Below are 21,690 nucleotides of genomic sequence, written 5' to 3' on the forward strand. Positions count from 1 at the left end.
AAAGTACACGTTTTTTGCATTCAGCAGTAATTTACAGAATGTAAGTATGAATCAAATAATGTGTGGATGCTGACTATTTAGCATTAAACAAGACTCTTTAAAAAATTATTTTCGTATTTGAAAGAGTTATGAGACAGGTTGTGGCTTGCCGGGTTGTGGCAAACCAGTTTGAGTCCCAGCTGCACTATTTCTGATCCAGCTCCCTGCTATGGCCTGGGAAAGCAGAGGGAGATGGTCCAAGTGTTGGGCCCCTGTACTCATTGGGAGACCCAGAAGAAGCTCCTGGCTTCCTCCTGGCCAACTAATACATGGAAGATTTCTTTTTGGGTGTGTCTCCCTGTCTCTGAACTCTGTCTTTCATTCTCAGCACCACCAGCCCTACCACCACCACCCCCCATTTATTTATTTGAAAGAGTTAACAGACAGACAGACAAACAGAAAGAGACATCTTCCACCCATTGATTATCTCCCCAGATGGCCAGAACAGCTGGACCTGGGCCAGAAGCAAGCCTGGAGCTTAGAACTCCATCTGGGTCTTCCACCTGGATGATAGGGCACCTGGGCCATCTTCCAGTGCTTTCCCAGGTACATCAGCAGGGAGCTGGATCAGAAGTGGAGCAGTATCCAGGACTGGAACCAGTGTCTCATATGACAATGCTGGTATTACAAGCTGCAGCTTAACCTGCTGTGCCACAATGCCAACCCCTAAACAATACTCTTGACTTCAGCATTCTCTGCTAATGGCTGGGAGTGCTTGCGTTTCTTGAATACAAGTGTGATGACTCTGGTTTTAGAACTACTCTCAGATTCTAGGTGACAGAACAGGCACAGTTGGGAGCTGAGGCAGACATTATTCAGTGCTTTTCCAGCACAGCCTGGCACTGACCTTGCCATTCTCCTCTCTTTCTGCTCCAGTCCAGGCAGTGCCTTCCTCTGGTTCCCTTCCTGGCACTTGCCTTTCCTCCCCACCTCTGCTCTTGGCCCAGCCAACAGCGACCCATTCTTCACATGTCAGCTCAGGTAGATCTTCCTCTGATTACAGATGGCTTCTGGTTTTCCCAGCCATCCTGCGATCTGCCTTAATGTTGAAGTTATCTTGCTTAGAACTGTATGGTTCCTTACATATGACTTTTGTTAAAAGACTCCCTCAATGTACATTCTCTAATCTTCCTGAGGTTATGAACCATATCTGTCTTTTTCCCCTCCTAAATCTATTTTCAATGCTTGGCACATAATAGTTGCTTAATATGAGCAAGTGATTCATTTGTAACATGCAGAGGACTCCTAGGAACATTTTTGGCTTCTAGAGGTTGTACAGTTTCCTTAGTGTTCCTTGGTCTGAATTGGAAGAGCAGATAGTTTCAAGCTGAGTTCTCTGCTGCCCCTTTCTCAGACTCCCCAGTCTTGAATTCAGGTGGTTTCATAAACACTTCCAAGTAGCCTGTCAGGACTACAGCTATTGGTCTGGATGGCCTTTCTTTTTGGCTAGTCCGTTAAAATTTAAATTATGATTGTTGCTTCAGCAACAAAAGTAACTAGGAATAGGGAAATGGGACAATAACTATGACATAGTCTCTTTCCTGAAGATGGGGAGATGTGTAAGCTCACAACTAATTGTAAATGAGGGCAGACGGAGAGAAACGATGACAGTGTACAAAATGATGGCAGAGGTGGGCAGTGGAGGGGCTGGAGAAGCTGGTGTCTGAGGACAATCTTAAAACATACAGAGGATATTCCCTGTGAGCTTTATTGTTTTCCAATTTTCTTTTGCTGTGGCAAAGTACTCATGCCATTGATCATCTAAGTCATTTTTTTTTTAAATTTTTTTTTTTAACAGGCAGAGTGGACAGTGAGAGAGAGAGACAGAGAGAAAGGTCTTCCTTTGCCGTTGGTTCACCCTCCAATGGCCGCCGCAGCCAGCGCGCTGCGGCCGGCGCACCGCGCTGATCTGATGGCAGGAGCCAGGTGCTTTTCCTGGTCTCCCATGGGGTGCAGGGCCCAAGCACCTGGGCCATCCTCCACTGCACTCCCAGGCCACAGCAGAGAGCTGGCCTGGAAGAGGGGCAACCGGGACAGAATCCGGTGCCCCAACCGGGACTAGAACCCGGTGTGCCGGCGCCGCTAGGCGGAGCATTAGCCTAGTGAGCCGCGGCGCCGGCCCATCTAAGTCATTTTTTTATTTTTTTTTTATTTTTTTATTTTTTTTATTTTTTTATTTTTATTTTATTTTATTTTTTTTTTTATTTTTGACAGGCAGAGTGGACAGTGAGAGAGAGAGACAGAGAGAGAAAGGTCTTCCTTTGCCGTTGGTTCACCCTCCAATGGCCGCCGCTGCAGCCGGCGCACCGCGCTGATCCGATGGCAGGAGCCAGGATCCAGGTGCTTTTCCTGGTCTCCCATGGGGTGCAGGGCCCAAGCACCTGGGCCATCCTCCACTGCACTCCCTGGCCATAGCAGAGAGCTGGCCTGGAAGAGGGGCAACCGGGACAGAATCCGGCGCCCCGACCGGGACTAGAACCCGGTGTGCCGGCGCCGCAAGGTGGAGGATTAGCCTATTGAGCCACGGCGCCGGCTCCCATCTAAGTCATTTTTTAAAAAACATTTCATTTATTTATTTGAAAGGCAGAGTTACAGAGGCAGAGGCAGAACAAGAAAGAGGGAGGTCTTCCATCTGTTGGTTTACTTCCCAAATGGCGGCAAGGGCTGAAGATGCGCCAATCTGAAGCCAGGAGCCAGGAGCTTCTTCCGGATCTCCAATGTTGTGCAGGGGCCCAAGCACTTGGGCCATCCTCTACTGCTTTCTCAGGCCATAGCAGAGAGCTGGATTGGAAGTGGAGCAGCTGGGGCTGAAACCGGCACCCATATGGGATGCTGGCACTGCAGGCCATGCCTTAGCCTACTAAACTGCAGCGCCAGCCCCTGAAGCTCTTCTTATAAAACTGAAACTTTTGAACCAGCTTTGTTGTATAGCAGGTTAAGCCACTACCTGCAGCACCAACATCCCGTATGGGTGCTGGTTCTAGTCCTGGCTGCTCCTCTTCCAATTCAGCTCTCTGCTGTGGCCTGGGAAATCAGTAGAAGATGGCCCAAGACCTTGGGCCCCTGCACCCACGTGGGAGACCTGAAAGAAGCTCCTGGCTCCTGGGTTTGGATCAGCTCAACTCCAGCCATTGCAGCCATTTGGGGAGTGAACCAGTAGATTGAAGACTTCTCTCTCTCTGCCTCTGCCTCTCTGTAACTCTGCCTTTCAAGTAAATAAATAAATAAATCTTAAAAAAAAAAAAAGCCATAGGGCTTAAAAAAAAAAAACTCTCTCTGTCTCTCCCTCTCTCTCTGTACCTCTGCCTTTCAAATAAATGAAAAATAAATCTTAAAAAAAAAAAAACCCTGAAAGTCTAAACCAACGACACAGTAACCCCATTTCTCCCTCTCCCAGCCTCTGGCAATCACCATTCTCTTTTCAGTCTCTATGCTTTTGATGACTCTTAAGTAACTCGTGTAAGGAGAACCACACAGTATTTGTTCCTTTGTAACTTTGAAGTGCAAAGCACAAGGATTATGCTTTCACTTAAACATACTATCCTCAGGGCCATCTGTGGTATAATATAGATCAGAATTTCCTTCTGGGGGTGTGTGGTGCAATGTTTAAGGCTCCACATCCTCTATAGGAGTGCCTGGATTCAAATCTGGCTCTGTGTCTGATTCCAGCTTCCTGCTAATGCTCATGCTTGGTGCAGATGATGGTTTAAACAATTGGTTCCCTCTCACCCACATAGGAGACCCAGATGGAGTTTCTGGTTCTTGGCTTCAGCCCGGCCCAGCTTCTGTTGTTGTGGACATTTAGGGAACAAACCAGAACATGTAAGATATCTTTCTCTCTCTTTCCTCTCTCACTTTCAAATATATAAAAAGAAATAAAAAGAAAGATTTTAAAGAAAAAAATAGAATTTTCTTTAAGACCAAATCCCCCAAAAAGATGTCTTTATTATTATGTTAAAGATTGATTGATTGATTTGAAAGGCAGAGTAGCCTCAAGTGTGTGGACCACCTTCTACTGCCTTCCCAGGCACATTCACAGGAAGCTGGATCTGAAGTAGTATAGTTGGGACTCGAATCGGCACTCCAGTACGGGATGTGGCGTCCCAAGCACTGACTGCACCTGCCGCATCACAACCCCAACCTTACCCCCCCAGCTTTTTGTTTATCGTTATGGTTGCTACAAGAGTAGTACACAGCAATTGTAAGATCCAGAAAAATGTAATGAACTAAAAATCACCCTCAAACTGCACAAGACTAACCAGATTTATTTATTTATTTGAAAGGATATAGCGGGTGTCTCTCTCTTTTTTAAAAAAGATTTATTTATTTATTTATTTGAAAGTCAGAGTTGCACAGAGAGAGGAGAGGCAGAGAGAGAGAGAGAGGTCTTCAATTTGCTGGTTCACTCCCCAATTGGCCGCAACAGCTGGAGCTGCGGCTATCAGAAGCCAGGAGCTTCCTTTGGGTCTTCCCATGCGTGTGCAGGGGCCCAAGGACTTGGGGCCATCTTCTACTGCTTTCTCAGGTCATAGCAGAGAATTGGATTGGAAGTGGAGCAGCCAGATGTGAACCAGAGCCCATATGGGATGTTGGCATTGCAGGCAGCGACTTTTCCCACTACGCCACAGCGCCAGCCGCTATAATCATACATTTTAGAAAATATTTAAAATTAAAACCTTAATCTAACTGCAGATGATCATTCAAAGACACCAGTCCCTTGAAGTTTTACTTCCTGCCTCTGTAAAATGGGGACTAATATCGAGAAGGAATGATATGTCATAAAATGTGAGAATAACATGCAAAATGGAATAGATAGGGAAAAGCACCAGGCAAGTGTGTGTGTTATGGTTCACTTGGGTAGAATTGGCCTGGACCAGTGGTGACCTCCACTCTCAAGCTACAGAACCTTTTAGGAGTTTTAAGCAGCACTGGAACATGGTCAGAATTGGTTTTGAAAGTTTCCTCTGGCAGCCGTGTTGTATTGGAACAAGCCAAGACTGAAAGCCAAGATCACTGTAGCAATGAGGCTGTTGTGGTCAGGCAGGTGAGAGGTAACAAGGGCCTGGGGTGTGTCAGGAGGACCAGAGAATTAGGGAGTCATGTGAAAACCTGTAAAGGTTGGAATCTGTAAGATTTCAGGATTCATTGCATGTGACTAGCAAAAGAAAGAGATATCAAATCCCAAAGTTTTAAGCCGGCGCCACGGCTCACTAGGCTAATCCTCCGCCTTGCGGCGCCGGCACACTGGGTTCTAGTCCCGGTCGGGGCGCCGGATTCTGTCCCGGTTGCCCCCCTTCCAGGCCAGCTCTCTGCTGTGGCCCGGGAAGGCAGTGGAGGATGGCCCAAGTACTTGGGCCTTGCACCCCATGGGAGACCAGGAGAAGTACCTGGCTCCTGCCATTGGATCAGCGCGGTGCGCTGGTTACAGTGCACTGGCCGCGGCGGCCACTGGAGGGTGAACCAATGGCAAAAGGAAGACCTTTCTCTCTGTCTCTCTCTCTCACTGTCCACTCTGCCTGTCAAAAAAAAAAAAAAATCCCAAAGTTTTAACTTGGGTTAATAAGTCCACTTCTGCCTCCACTACAACCACCCCACTGTAGGCCACCATCCTCTCTGGTGTGCAGTTACAGCAACAACCCTGCTCTTTCTCCTTCAATCAGTTATCCTCACAGCAGCTGGATTTATACATTAAACATTTGTCAATTATGAGACATTGAGCAAGAGCGAGTGAGCATTCCCACCTGCTGGTTTACTCCCCAAATGCCTGTAATGGCTGGGCCTGGGGTCAGGCCAAAGGTTGCAGCCAGGAACCCAATTTAAGTTTCCTGTATGGGTAGCAGGGATCCAACTAGTTGAGCCATCACCTGCTACTTCCCTGGGTGCACATTAGCAGGGAGCTGCAATCAGGAACACAGTGGGAACTCCAGGCACTTGGGTAAAGGGTGCTGATGTCCCAAAGGGTGTCTTAGGTGGGAGTCCGAATGGCCATCCGTGTTTTTAAAGGGTTCCTCTAAAAGCATGAATGGGATCAAGTTACTCCCATGTCTATAATGGTTGAATTGCTTCCCAAAGCCTCTGAACTCCTTCAGTGACTTACCAGACTCGTTGCTCTGGCATCCTCTGCGCTTTTAGTCTCATATTGTGCCACGGTGGCTTGCTCCCCACGGCGAGCTCATTTCTGTCTCTGGCGTTTGCAGGTGCTGCTCCTGTGCCTGGGGTGTCTCTTGGTATACCTAGCTTTTCCATGTTTTAGAACATAGCTTAAATGCCACTCACCTCCGGTACTAACCATCCCAATCAAGGCCAGGCCCCTGCTTGCTGTTCTGTCGTAGCAATGATTCCTCAAAAGCACTAACAAATTTGAAACTTTAAAATTCGTGTCTATTTGCATTTTAGTTTTCTGTCTCCTGCAACTGGGAACCGCACAGAGGGAAGAGATTCTGTCTGTCCTCTCTGGTTTTGCTTTGTGCCTGGCGCATGGAAGTCATTGCATAAATATTTTTTCAATGAATGAGTCAGTTAGTGAATGAAGGAGTTGATGAGGTCATGAGAAAGAGAAGTTTAGAGAGGAAGTTGCATCCTACCTCTCTGGTACTACAGCATCAGGATGTGTGTAGAGGGGATGAGGTGAGGGGGAGGTATTTGGATTACAAAAGGGAAAGGGAATGTTGCCATTTGATGCTGTGTCTTCACCCCAGCCAAAAGCTGACATCATTTCAGCTACACTATTAGGCCTGTATCAGATGGGATACAATATAGCATTAATAGTTAAGAACCTAAAAGAACTAGAGGCTAACAATTTAGAAACAATTGCTAATGATGTGGTTTAGGCTATAAGTGCAATAGGAACTTGCAGTAGAGAATTAATGAGAGTCAAAAGTCAGAACAGAGTATTGGAAGAACTGTCATTTAAAATTTATTCATTCAAAAAATGTTTAAACTGTTGAATGTAAGCCCAAGCCAAGTACTGAGAATACACAGATTAATAAGACTTAGTCCCACCGTTTCTGATCCAGCTCCCTGCTGATACACCTGGGAAAGCAGCAGCAGATGGCCCAAGTGCTTAGGCCTCTGCCACCCAAATGGGAGACTCAGATGGAATTCCTGCCTTCTGGCTTCTGCCTGGCTAAGACCTGGCTTTTGCAGTCATTTGGGGACTGAATCAGTAGACGGATGATCTCTTTCTGTTGTTCTGCCTTTCACAGCAATCAGTCGGTCAGTTCTTTTTCTTTCCTTAAAGGCATTGTCTCTGGTCTCTCTTATGACCAGAGACAGACTTGATTATCTTAGAATTGAGAAGACATGTATAGACATATAGTCTATTAGCGAAAGGTTAACAGTCACAAACACATAGCAATGGCAGGGCGAAAGGGACAGGGAGAGTATGTTGTTCAGGGTGCTCAGAAAAGGCCTGTTTAGTAAGGTCCCATTTGATCATGGACCTGTGGATGTCCTAGGGAAGAGTATCCTAAGTGATGGTAGTGATTATAGAGGGTGCTTGTGCTTGGATACCTAGAGAATAGCATATATGTGTGTGGGGGAGGGACAGGGAATTCAGAGAAGACGGGGGTTAGTGAGGCGGCAAGGCCATGTCATGTGAGGCCTTGAAGGCCATGCATGGGACTTTAGATTTTACTGATCATGGGATGAAAAAAGCATGGAGAGAACACGTTATTACAGGTTTTGCAGGAAAATAAAAATGGAATCAGTATTTTAGGAGTTCAGTTGATATATAGGATGGGTTGGAGAGAGGGAATCCAGAAAGACTGTTTGAGTAGTTCAAGGACAAGATGATCAAAACTCACCAGAGTGGGCAGTGAGAATGGTAAGGGCTACATAAAGATGCAGGCTTTTCAAAGGAAGGGATGGGTTTACTGGCTTGGTGTGGGGTGAGTGTACTTGTGACGCAGCTTCAGAGCTGCTGACTTCAGATCCAAATGGACGTCCTGCCAGAGGCACACAAGGCCGTAGGAACTGCTGCCCAAATGGGATCTGGTTCTGGTGAATGAAACTGTCAAACAAACTTGTGGATGAAACCGGGTTTTGTTTGAAATAGAAACAGAACTTTTATTTTATTAACAGTTAAAGGACCTAAAATAATTTTCTCCTTCCTGAAACATAAACCAAAACGATCGTGTTTATCAGATGACAATGCAAGTCATGAACAAGCTGGCAAGGGGGCTCTGGTGGGAGTTGAAGTCCACTTCTGCGTGTCAGAAAAAAAAAAAATTACTTGGAAGGCAGAGGGATAGAGACAGATCCTAGCCACTGTGGGCCAGGCCAAAGTCAGGAGCCAGAAAGTCAGTCTAGTTCTGTTAGACCATCACAAGCACTGGAGTAAGGGAAAGGGTAAGGCTGGTGCCGCAGCTCAATAGGCTAATCCTCCGCCTGTGGCGCCGGCACACCAGGTTCTAGTCCTGGTCGGGGCGCTGGATTCTGTCCCGGTTGCCCCTCTTCCAGGCCAGCTCTCTGCTGTGGCCCGGGAGTACAGTGGAGGATGGCCCAAGTGCTTGGGCTGCATGGGAGACCAGGAGAAGCACCTGGCTCCTGCCATCGGATCAGCGCGGTGCGCTGGCCGCAGTGCGCTGGCTGCAGCGGCCACTGGGGGGTGAACCAACGGCAAAGGAAGACCTTTATCTCTCTGTCTCTCTCTCTTTCCACTCTGTCAAAAAAAAAAAAAAAAGGGTTTATTGGGGGAAAACCCAGCAGACCGGAGGGAAGAGGTGAAGAAGGAGAAAGAGAGAGAGAAGAGCAGAGAGAAGAGAGAGAACAGAGATGAGAGGGGGAGAGAAGAGAGCAAGACAGCCACATGTTCAGGAACAGGTCCTTTTGAAACTTTGCCAGAGGTGGGCAGGGAAGCAGGAGCAGTGAATCCCATTAGCATGGGTGTGGAGCTTGATAATGGTGGTTGGGCCATGTGGCCACCTGGCTTCCAGCAATGGCGGTGGGGGCTAGAGCCTGGGATGGTGTCAGGGTGTAGATCGCGCCGTAGATAAAACTGCGCCGTTTTCCCAACAAGTTCTTCCATGTAGGTGACAGGGACCCAAGTACTTGAGCCATCAACTGCTTCCTCCCAGGGTACACGCTAGCAAGAAGATGGAATCACGAGTGGAGCTGGGACCAGAACCACACACTCTGATACAGGATGCAAGCACCAAGCCAAACAGTGTATTAACTGCTGTGCCCAATGCCTGGCCATGTTAGCAAATTCTATTAAGCATACTTGCCTTCCTCTTCAGAATCTAAAAACCTAATCAAATGTAACGGAGTATTTTTTATATAGTGCTTTTCTCCTTACTGGAAGGTTTTTTTTTTTAAAGCAGGAATAGTGTTTAAAAATTATCTACTTTATTTATTTATTTGAAAGAGAGACATGAGATAAATCACAGAGAGCTACCATCTTCTGGTTGACTCCTCAAATGACTGCAACAGCCAAGGCTGGACCAGGCCAGAGCCAGGAGCCAAGAACTCGATTCAGGTGTCCCACATGTGGGTGGCAGGACCCAGTGATGTGAGCCACCACTGCTGCCTCCTGAGGTGTACATTACAAGGAAGCTGGAAACGAGAGTGAGCAGAGTGGAGGCCTTAAACCCAAGCACTCGGACAGGAGATGTGGGCTTCCGAAGCAGTAGCTTAACTACTGTGCTGAACACCTTCCCCTGTAACTTTCTTACCACTTACTTCTTTAAGCAGGGTTGAAGGTCTGGAAATAATATGCAAAAAATCTTACAGTGGATCAAGGGAGAAGTTTAACAACTGGTAACAGTACTGATAATATTTCTATGATATTTAAGTAACTACACTTTAAAGAGGTCAGAAAAAGAAAAGAGCCAGTAGGCTTCGAATGAAGAAAAGATAAGGAAATGGGAAGGTTAATTGCCTGGTTTGATCAGCTTACTGGGTACATATTGTAAGGCTGCCACAAAACACACCAAACACCTGAGTAAGGGAGAGTTTATTGGGGGAAACCTGACGGGCCGGAGGAAGAGAGCAGAGAGATCAGGAAACAGAGAGACACATGTTCAGGAACAGGTCCTTTTAAAACTTCGCCGGGGCGGGGGGGGGGGGGGGGTAGGAGCAGTGAATCCAATTAGGATGGGGGTGGGGCTGACACTGGTGGTTGGGCCATGTGGCCACCTGGCTTCCAGCAATGGCGGTGGGGGCTAGAGCCTAGGATGGTGTCAGGATGTAGTTCACGCCATAGATAAGACTGTGCCATTTTACTAACACATGTTGAAATATTATCGCATAAATATGTACAAATATTATATGTTCAAAAAATTAAACACCACATATATCTTTTAAAAAACAAAAAAGGATGATATCATCTGGATAATAATATGAAAATGACAACTTTTAAAATAAGATTAATTTATTTGAAAGAACAACGGAAGAGGGAAGGACAGAGGGATTTTACATCTGCTGCCTCACTCCCCAAATGCCCACAACAGCCAGGTCTGGGCCAGGAATCTCATCGTGTTCTCCACAGGGCTTGCAGAGGCCCAAGCACATGAGCGTCTTTTGCTGCCTTCCCCGCACATTAGCAGGGAACTGGTTCAGGAGCGGAGCAGCTGGGACTCCAACTGGCACTCCCATGTGGGATGCATTCAGACCAGGCTTAACTTGCTGTGCCACAACACTGCCCTCTGACCTATTTTATATGTTGTCCTACCTCAGTTACTTATACTTCTCCTCATACAATCCCTAAGGGTGACAAATATTGTTTTTTTTGTTTTTTTTTTTTTTTTTTTTTTTTTTTGACAGGCAGAGTGGACAGTGAGAGAGAGAGACAGAGAGAAAGGTCTTCCTTTGCCGTTGGTTCACCCTCCAATGGCCGCCGCGGCCGGCGCGCTGTGGCCAGCGCACCGCGCTGATCCGATGGCAGGAGCCAGGAGCCAGGTGCTTTTCCTGGTCTCCCATGGGGTGCAGGGCCCAAGCACCTGGGCCATCCTCCACTGCACTCCCTGGCCACAGCAGAGGGCTGGCCTGGAAGAGGGGCAACCGGGACAGAATCCGGCGCCCCAACCGGGACTAGAACCCGGTGTGCCGGCGCCGCTAGGCGGAGGATTAGCCTAGTGAGCCGTGGCGCCGGCCAAATATTGTTTTTTTCATCAGTATTATTTAAAGGCAACTATATTGACAATGTAAAAAAAATCTGAAATAATTTTTGGGAGGAATAATAGCAAGAGAGAAGCTTAGCAGAGCAACAAATTTTAGAAAAAAGCACTGTTTACTTATTCGCAGTTACGTTATTTAACCTCACATAATCAATGAGTTTGTGTACTTTTAAATCTCTGAACACACAGATATTGCTTAAACAGAACAAAGTTCAAAGAAAGCTTGATTTAACCAAATCAAACCTCTGTGCCAAGGTCAACAAATCTCGATAATTCTAAAAGAGTTGCATAAAAAGAAAATTAAACAAAGGCAAGTTTGAGTCAAGACCTAAGCATCTGCTTCTTTGAAGGCTGACCCTGATTTTCTGAACTCAGTTTCTTTCTGAAGGCAATCTCTCTACAACAGTGAGACACACAGCACCACCTTTGTGTATGCTTTTAAGTGTTTTTGGATACATGATTTGGAATTCTCTAACAGGGGCTCTAAGCTGAAAACAGTTTGACCAAAAGTATCATTTTCATCCAGAAGTCGTTATATTTTCATCTTGTACAAAGGAGTTTGTCGACTTCAACTCATAGAAAATACATTTTCAGTAAGGTTTTGAGGTAAATGATGACAAAAACAGGATTAGAGTACAATTTAACATCTAGTAGTTTGAATCTGTACAGCTTATTTTTCAGGCCTGACACAGAGGTTAAGATCTTGGCTGTTTTTGTATGTAACACAACACTTTGTAGCAGGCATTTAATATTAAACGAATTGGGCAAGATGTACTTCAGCCTGAGGTTGCAAAACCTGTGGCCTGCGGTTGCAGCCAGCAGTCCCAATCTGGAAGGGACTTTATCATCAGCCCAGAGCAGGAAGAAACCAGGCAGAAGAGAGGCAGCCAGGGCGACTGAGATCAGTAATTAGCTGTGTTCTAGTCACCCCAGTTTCTGCTAACCTTTGGCCTCAAAACTCAAAAAAGTCTACTTAAAAAAAGCCTGCTTGCTCAGGAAGCTGGACTTGGTCACCTTACTGTGCACTCTCAGAAGAGGAAAGGAAACTGCCATTCGAATGTGCGGTGACGAGGCCATGAATCAGCGAGTTTCAGAATTAAAACGACCTCCACATCTAAAGGCCTCCTCCTCGCCCCATGCCCTTTTAAACAAGCATTCCTGTTTCTCCACCTCTTTCCAAAACTCCCTTGCACTCTACACCTAGAGACGGCGACCTGTGAAATGAAACAATGCGATGAACATGAACCGGTTCAGCTGCCAGTGGCGGCCCAATCACCACAGAGCACCGGGTCTTCTGTCGCCTCAGGTCATCTTCACAAACCCGGGGAGAGGAACCGTCGGTCCCGCCTCAGCCAGCGGCCGCTGCAGCCCGGAATGCCTTCGGATCCCGGGCCCGCCGGCTAGGCGACGCGCACGACGGCGGGGGTTTCCACAGCAGGGACCCACGCCATTTCCGGCCGGCAGTGAGAGCCGGTGACGTGGCAGGTGAGTCCGGGCTCGGTCTTCGGAGCCGGGACGTCCGGTGCTGTCAGGTGGCCTCCGGGCAGCCCCACGGGGAGTCGGGAGTGCGGCTACGGCTACTGCGACTGCGACGGCCAGCCCGGAGCCGGAAGTGCCACGTGTCCCGAGTGCGCCTGCGCGGCCGGCGGCTGACAGGCACTTCCGGCCGGGGCCTCCCTCTTCTCCGGGTTGGTTTGGCTGCCGCCCGCCTGCCCGGCGTTCGCGGCCCCATCGGCCCGACCCCTACGCCTCGACTCCCAGTCCAGGCCGTGGCCGCCGGCGGGCTGGGGAGAGTGAGGCGCCATGCCTCGGCCTTGATGCGCGCCGTCCTCTCCTCTCTCCGTCGTCAGTGCTCAGTCCGTAGCCTCCTCCCTCCGCTTTGAGCAGTCGCCGTTCAGCTCTCGGCTTGGCGCTGCTCTCGACCCCGACCAGCCCCTTCCCACCCGGAGGACCGCTGCCGTCATGTCCCAGCCGGGGATTCCCGCCTCCGGCGCCGCCCCGACCGGCCTGCAGGCACAGAACGGGGCCGCCTCGGCCTCGGGGTCTCCCTACGCCAACGGTGAGTGCTGCACGGGGGCGGGCTCGCACTGACCTTTGGGTGCTGCCGCCGCTTCAGGCCACCGAGGAGGAGAGGGTGACCTCCATCCAGGCAGGGGTCCCCCGCTGGTGGTGGTGGGAGGCTGGGTCGCGGAACCAGGGGCGGACGTGCGCCCGCAACCCCGGGCTCCAGTGTTTCGCCAGCAAACAGTGCGAGAGCACCTGCTGTATGCGTCGCCTCGGGCGGGAGACCTCGGAGATCGCGTATCGGGGTCATTTGTGCTGTACGCCTTGGCCCTCGGCGCACCTCGCCCAGGCTCCTAGCGAGCAGGTGTGGAGCTGGCTCGCGGCTCTGCGGGCCCCGCGGCGGGGCGGGAGGGTCGTACCCGGTGTGACTTTTCGGAGAGGAATGAGTGATTCTGCTTTTGGGAGACCCTTTTCGGGCCGGTTCATCTCTCCCAGAGTCTTACGGGAACGACACCTAGGCCCACCTGTTAAGATCTCGAGTTTGATTTCCAAAGGTTTTCCCACCACTTGGTCAGTGGTAGGCCGCGACTCTGAGCTTCTGAGGAGAGTGTACCTGTGGCACTACAATTTGTCATTTGACGTGAGATTGTCATAATTTTATGTCTGTTTTAGAATTGCTCAGGTTGTGATTTGTTGAGCTTTTTTTTTTTTTTTTGAGCTTATAATTGCCAAGACATTTTCTGCCCATAGCTTGACTAATTTACCAACAAGTTTTTGGTTTATGGAAATACGACTAGTAGAATAATACCGAAGTATTTACGTTGCTCATCGGGAGCTAAGATTACCGTGTAGCTGGAGAAAATGGCTAACGACTAAAATTGCTAATTTGCATTGTTTTTTATAGAAAACTGCTGTTTCTTTCTTTACAAAGAAGTCTGTAAAAGACTTTTAAAAATGTCCCTAAGTAGGCAGCTCTGTGGGCAGAAGTAAGAATAAGTGGGGGAAAGGCACTGAAAGGGTGTTAGGTAGAATCATTTGTTTGCCAAGTTCATGGTCACAGTTTATGTTTACTGCGCTCTGTTCTAGGATACTTAGTAACATTCACACTGAGGATATAATCACTTTAAGACATTCCCTTTTTAAAAAGTATGTATTTGAGAGGCAGAGAGACACAGAGAGCTCCCATCAGCCTTGTTCACCAGATGCCTGCAGTGTCAGTGCTGGGCTGAGTGAAAGCCAGCAGCCAGGAACTCAGTGCAGGTCTCCTGAGTGGGTGGCAGGAACCTGGTCACTTCAGTCATCCCTGCTGCCTCCCAGGGTCTGCACTTGCAGAAAGCTGGGACCAGAGCAGGTGTCAAACCCAGGTACTCTGATACAGAATGTGAATGTGTTAACCAGAGTGCCACCCCAAGCCATTCACTTTAAGGTGGAAAAAACTTAAGCGAGATGTCATGTGGCTGTGGGTTTTTCTTATAATCCATGAATTGCAATTTTACATGAATTTTAAAAGGCTGCAGATAAGTTTGTAAGTTTATGTGTAAGTGTGGTCGACATAGTTTTGAAATGTTAAAGGAGTTTAACAGCTGTTATATGCTTTACTGTAGATGTCACAATATTGATTTGACCTAGTCCAACAAACATTTGTTACACTTCTTCTAAGTTCTTTGCTTGGGGTTATAAAAGGGGAAAAGAAAATACTCCCTGTAAATAGGTTGTCCAGGTGGGAACTAAGGTAACTGGGGACTGCAGCTGGAGGAGGGTGAGTGCCCTGCTGGAGGCCCAGCTGTCCTGCCTCCCCTCGAGCTCCCTGCTGATGCACCTGGGAAAGCAGCAGAGGCTCTGAGCACTTGGGCCTCTGCCACCCACTTAGGAGACCTTGGCTGTTGTGGCCATTTGGGGAGTGAACCAACAGATGGAAGTATGCTCTCTGCCCCTCCCTCTCTCTCTGTAACTCTGCATTTCAGATACAGAAATAAGTAAATTGTCGCTCCCCCTCTTCGTGGAGGAACGACACAGGACCCTACGCTGTTCTTTCGTCTGCTCGGCCCTCCCCGGGTTTGCTGCTGGTTCTTCCCGGGTTGGCTACTATCCCTTCCACCTCCGTGGAAGGGCAGTTCCCCCTGGCCGCATTCCCCACTTCCGCAGGGGAGCGGCACACCGCCGGCCGGCTCTCTGGGGGCTGCACGGGTTCCCTTAGATGTTCCCCATAGATGTTCCCCGGTGCATGCCGTCTCTCTCCTCCCCCACAGTCCTCCTCCGCCAATCCCAACTCGGCTGAGTACGCTGCTCTCCAATCAGGAGCAAGTCCTACAGTTAATTGGTTGAACTGGAGGCAGCTGTGCGGAAGCTGTTTACTTCTCTCCCAGCGCCATACTGTGGGAGAGCAGATGCACAGAACAAGTCCCAATTCGAGCAACTTAGTCTAGTCCGGATTGCTCCCCACAGTAAATCTTGGAAAGATGAAAGTTTTGACAGTCTTTTAATCTCATTCCCTTTTTCTTTTATTTATTGAAAGGTAGAATTAGAGGGGGGTCTTTCATATGTTGGTTCACTTCCCCACAATGGCCCAAAGCCAGGAGCCAGGAATTCTTCCAGGTCTCCCATGTGGATGCAGGAGCCCAATCACTTGGGTCATCTTCTGCTGCTTTCCCAGGTGCATTATTAGCAGGAAGCTAGATTGGAAGTGGAGCAGCTGGGTCTTGAACCAGTGCCAATATGGGGTAATGGCATTGCCGACGGTGCCTTAACTTGCTGTGCCACAGATTGACTTACTTGAAAGTCACAGTTACAGAGAGAGAGCAAAGGAGAGAGAGAGAGAATCTTCCATCCACTGGTTCACTCTCTAAATGGCTACAACAGCTGGAGCTCTGTCAAGCTGAACACAGGAGCCAGGAACTCCATCTGTGGCTTAATGTGCTGTGCCACAATACCGTCCTCTAAGCTTTAGATTTAATGTAGCTTTTATAAATTACATGTTACAGTGCATTTTGATCTTCAGGTATTTTTTAGATACAATCAAATGTAATAGTGACTTTTTTCATGTTTCTATAACTTGTTTTCACATTGTATGATGTCATATTACAGAGTTCCTCAAACACTGACATTTCTCACTGATAGTTTCATTGCCTTGTAACCTAAAGTTGTCTAGACAGGTTTTTCTAAGTCTTTGTGTAGACTTATGCATACATATTTCCTTGGCAGAAATTGATAGTGAGGCTGTAAGACTACTTGAACTAACAGATCTTAATCTGATTATCATGTAATAAGGCTAAAGGCAAATACTGACTGCTACAGATTGATAGCTACTTTGGTGACCATTTGAGTCAGCTTGACAGGACAGTTAGAAATTGCAGTTTTATGAATTTCTTTCTTTTTTTTTTTTTTTTAAAGATGTATTTATTTATTAGAAAGGCAGAGAGAAAGAGAACAGGTCCTCCATCAGCTGGTTGACTGCTCTAGTGTCTGCAGTAGCCAGAGCTGGGCTGATCCACAGCCAGGAGCCCAACAGGAGCTTCTTGCTGGGTCTCCCACAGGGGTACAGGGGCCCAAGGACTGGGGCCATCTTCTGCTGCTCTCCCAAGCCACAGCAGAGAGCTGGATTGGAAGTCAAGTGGCCCATATGGGATTCTAGCACTGAAGGCAGCAGCTTTACCCGCTATGCCATAGCACCGGCCCCATATTAATTTCATTTTTGAAAAATATTTATGCAAAAATAATTTTTATGTATAGAATTCAAAGTTGAAAGGTTATTCACTTCCCTCATTCTCCCTGCCCCCATTATATTGTAATTATATAGAATAATATCTGATTTTTCTCTAGAGTATAAACGCTGTGAAGGCAAGAATATCTGCTTTTCCATATCATTCTCTAACCCTCTGCAGTATCTACATGTTAAGGAGTTTTCAGTTTTGCTTAACAAAAATTTTAAAATTGGATATTTTGCAATTCAGATCATTAAATGTGAATTGATTTATTCATAAGTAGATTAGACCTCACTCATAACTTCATTTTCTGTGGCTTTTTGCACAACAGTTTCATTCAAACGAGAATATGTGGAATTTTTTGGACATAAGTTTAAATGCTAGACTTAGGCTAGTGTCTATTTAAGGAGTGATGAGAATGTAGAGCTTTTGGTTTCATTCTGATGTAAATCATGTTCATGATTGTGTATTTAATATAGGAAGTCTTTAGTCAGAATCAAAGCATGCTGTGAATAAAAAATGGCACGTGGTCCACAACACTGATTGTTGTGGCTGAATTCAGTGGGGGCAGTAACTCTGAATTCCTGTAATATTCTCTGCATATTTCCATTAGAATTGATAAAAAAAATTGGTAAGAAACCATTGAGTATCTTATTTTTGCCTTCTGATACACTGAGAGCTCCTGAAAGACAGCAATAGTAACATTAAGAAGTAACATTTTTTATTTACTGTGTCCCAGACACTGTGCTAGGTTACATTATATGCATCATCTCTTACAGTTCTGGGGAGGGGCTTCTAAGGGAAGAACTGTTATGTTTGCTGACAGCAGAACTGACGTGATTGGTTAAGCTACCAGCTCAAGGACATATAGCAGTGAATTTTGGAATCCAGATTTAAATCCAGCCAGTGTTATTTAACCACTGTTCTACCTCTGTGACTATTATTTGTGGATTCCAGGACCTACCACTTTGAGTGTCTGAATCGAGGATCAGAACCTGTTTGTTTGTTTGTTTTTCAGAGATTGATTTACTTACTAGAGAGGCAGAGTGACAGAGAGAGAGAGAGAGGTGACCTTCTGTATACTGATTGACTCCCCAAATGCCCAGAACAGCCAGGGCTGACCTGGGCTGGGCCAGGCAGAAGCTGGGAGCTGGAAATTCCAGGTCTCCCGTGAGAGTGGCAGGCATCCAGTGACTTGAGGCATTGTCTGCTACCTGCCCGGGTACGCACACACAGGAAGCTGGGATAGGAGCACAGCTGGGACTTGACCGCAGCTACAGTGATACGGAATGTGGATCTTTCAAGCAGCATCTTAACCACCATCCTAAACACTGCTGCTGCTGTGTTCTTAAAGCTTTTATTTTAGTGACTGACCCAACAGTTGTACATAGAAATTAGACACTTGTCTGAAATGTGGTATTATTCGAATACTTGGCTACTTTTCTGTGACTTTCATTTATATTTTCACATAGGACACCAAAATTTATGGAATTAACTTAAAACTGGTCATTCAGTTGGATTGGTGCAACATAGGTGGAAAGTGAACTGTGCCTGGCAAATAGTAACTCAGTGTATTTAATGTATCAATGAATAGCTTAAGGATAAAAAAAAAGTTTTTAAAAGAAGTTCATTTATTTTGATCTAGAAAGAAAGAGCAGCACAAAGAGTTAGAGAGTGATCTTCCATCTGCTGGTTCCCTCTCCAAATTCCTACAAACCCCAGGGCTGGATTAGGTCAGAGCCAGGAGCACAGAACTCCGTTCCAGGTCTGTTGTGTGGGAGATTGAAACTAGCACTTAGATATGGATGTGAGAATCCCAAGTGGCAGCTTAGTATGTTGTGCCACAACACCCACCCCAGTAACAAAGATCTTGAGTTTTTACCTTACCTGTAATTTTAGGGGAAACCATTTTGGGACAGATCTTTGTCATTTATATTTGAATTTGTGAAAAAGGGGTAGTTTATTTGTTGTGTTTTGTGACTGTTCTGTAAGCTTACTTAAAGAAACTGGTTGGTCGATGCCGCCGCTCACTTGGCTAATAATCCGCCGCCTGCGGCACCAGCACCCCGGGTTCTAGTCTTGGTTGGGGTGCCGGATTCTGTCCCAGTTGCTTCTCTTCCAGTCCAGCTCTCTGCTGTGGCCCGGGAGTGCAGTGGAGGATGGCCCAAGTCCTTGGGCCCTGCACCCACATGGGAGACCAGGAGGAAGCACCTGGCTCCTGGCTTCAGATCAGCGCAGTGCGCCAGCCGTAGTGGCCATTTGGGGGTGAACCAACAGAAAAGGAAGACCTTTCTCTCTCTCTCTCTCTCTCTCTCACTGTCTAACTCTGCCTGTCCAAAAAAACAAAACAAAACCAAAACAAAACAAAAACCAAAACAAAACAAAACAAAAAAAACTTTGTTAAGTTATTTTACTTTTTTTTTTTTTTTTGACAGGCAGAGTGGACAGTGAGAGAGAGAGACAGAGAGAAAGGTCTTCCTTTGGTGCTGGTTCACCTTCCAATGGCTGCCGCAGCCAGCGCACTGCGGCCGGCGCACCGCGCTGATCCGATGGCAGGAGCCAGGTACTTATCCTGGTCTCCCATGGGTTGCAGGGCCCAAGCACCTGGGCCATCCTCCACTGCACTCCCTGGCCACAGCAGAGGGCTGGCCTGGAAGAGGGGCAACCGGGACAGAATCCAGCGCCCCAACCGGGACTAGAACCCGGTGTGCCAGCGCCGCAAGGCAGAGGATTAGCCTAGTGAGCCGCGGCGCCGGCCAAGTTATTTTACTTTGTATTAGCTGAGGTATACCGTCAGAAGTATCTGATTTTTCTATGCTTGACTTAATGAGTAGTGATACTATAGCAGTCATTATGAAAGTTACTTGGAAGAAAAAAGGTATGAAATCCATGGCTTCTAAATTCCTGTCTCACTAGTCATAGAGAAGAGCAACTTAAGAAGGGAAACCTGGATTTTTATTTATTTGAGAGGTATAGTTATAGACAGAGAGGGAGAGACAGAAATGGCTTCCATCCGCTGATTCACTTCCCAGATGGCCACAATGGCTTGAGCTGGGCCAATTTGAAGCCAGGATCCAGGAGCTTATTCTGGATCTCCCACATGGGTGCAGGGGTCCAAACACTTGGGCCATTTTCCACTGCTCTCCCAGGCCATAGCAGAGAGCTGGATTGGAAGAGGAGCAGCTGAGACAGGAACCGGTGCCCATATGGGATGCCAGAGCCACAGGCAGAAGCTTAACCTACTCTGCCACAGCAGCGGCCCCCTTGTATGGCTTTTAAAAATATAGTTGTTTATTTGAAAGGCAGGGTGACAGAGAAAGAGAGGGAAACTGGAGAGAGAGAGAAACTGATCTTTTGTCCACTGGTTCATTTCCCAAATACCTGGGAACGTCCAGGCTGATGCCAGGAGTCAGGAACTCCATCTGGGTCACCCATATTGGTGACAGGAACTCAGGTACTTGGGCCATCATCTGCTGCCTCCCAGGGAAATTGCATCAGAAGTGGAGGCAGAACTTGATTGCAGATGCTTCAATATGGACTGTGGGTGCCCGAAGCAGCAACTTAATCTGTTGGGCTTCTGTGCCATCCCCACAAGTAAGACATTACTTAAGATGCAACCCATTTCTTTGGTGGCTGCAAATCAATATCCTGTTGGGTAAGTCCGCTTAGATTCTCGGTGCATGTGAGAGATAGTGTGTTTAAAGTAACACCAGGGGCACATTTAGCCTCGTGATTAAACTCCCCTTGTGACTCTTGTGTCGTATCATAGTGCTACAGAACCTAAAATCAGGTTCTCTTCAGAAGAGAAGCCAGTGACTCAGAAAATGAGGATTTGAGGAGAAAGATAGAAAGTTTATTTACTTGGTTTGCAACATGGGGGTCCCGGGTCACAGCTGGGTCACTCAGGTCTTTAGTCCTCAGAATGGCGCATGGTTAGCCTCTGTCATAGGAGTGTCTGGGTGTGAGTCCTGGCTGTGCTGCAGATTGCATCTCCGAGCTAATGTGTGCTCTGGAGGGCAGCAGTGATGCTTCAAGCTGTGGGTCCCTACTACCCACCTGGGAAACCTGCCTTCAGTTCCTGATTCCTGGCTTTGGCCTGGGCCAACCCCACCTGTTGAGGACATTTGGGGAACGATCCAGCGGATGGGAGCACTATCTGTCTTTCTCTTTTTCTCTCTCTGCCTCTCAAATAAATAAATAAATGCAATTAAAAAAAAAAACACAAAAGGTAAAATAACTCTTAAGTGTCTTTTTTCTTTGCCGTTCTATTTTCTTTCCTTTTGACCCAGTAATAGCACTGCATTTCACCTGGTTGCTCAGGTCAGAACTACTTGTTACCTCGAGTCTTTACTCTCTTTATTAGCTAAATTTAAATCCATATCAAACCCTTCAGTTCTGTTTCCTCAGTTTTGTTTTTAAGTATGTAACGTGCCATGTGTTTTCTCTGTCAGCCTAGTGTTATTTTTATTGAATGTATGTACAGACACAAAATGAAGTATAAACTCCCTATTTGTATAGCTGTTGTGCCATTGCAAAATGAAAATATTAAAACATCTAAGGCTGACATTGTGGTGTAGTGGATATAGCCACCGCCTGCCACACCGGCATCCATTATGGGCACTGGTTGTTCTGCTTCTGGTATGGCTCCCTGCTGGTGTGCCTGGGAAAGCAACAGAGAATGGGCCAGGTCCTTGGGCCCCTGCACCTATGAGGGAGACCCAGAGGAAGCTTCTGGCTGCTGGCTTCCGTCTGGCCTGGCCCTGGCTGTTGTGGCCATTTGGGGAGTGAACCAGCAGATGAAAGATCTCTCTTGTCTCTCTAACTCTGCC

General features: G+C 47.3%; 1 protein-coding gene across 4 annotated transcripts in view; it reads left to right on the forward strand.

Annotated features, from left to right (window-relative positions):
* The first annotated feature begins 16 nt into the window (after positions 1–16).
* Positions 17–21,690, forward strand: part of SEC24A (SEC24 homolog A, COPII coat complex component) — a 106,071-nt gene continuing 84,397 nt past the window's right edge. The window contains exon 1 of one of the 4 annotated variants that reach the window (XM_017341061.3): positions 17–40. Coding sequence is in view for 1 of the 4 variants with exons in the window: in XM_002710215.5 (XP_002710261.2) it covers positions 13,119–13,215 (97 nt within the window). In the remaining 3 variants the exon portion in view is untranslated. Of the gene's footprint in view, positions 41–8,634; positions 13,216–13,264; positions 13,525–21,690 lie in introns of those variants that run through there. The other 3 variants (XM_002710215.5, XM_070076102.1, XM_051844220.2) reach the window with 3 other exon arrangements.

The sequence above is a fragment of the Oryctolagus cuniculus genome, chromosome 6, assembly GCF_964237555.1.
Source record: "Oryctolagus cuniculus chromosome 6, mOryCun1.1, whole genome shotgun sequence".
Lineage (NCBI taxonomy): Eukaryota > Metazoa > Chordata > Mammalia > Lagomorpha > Leporidae > Oryctolagus > Oryctolagus cuniculus.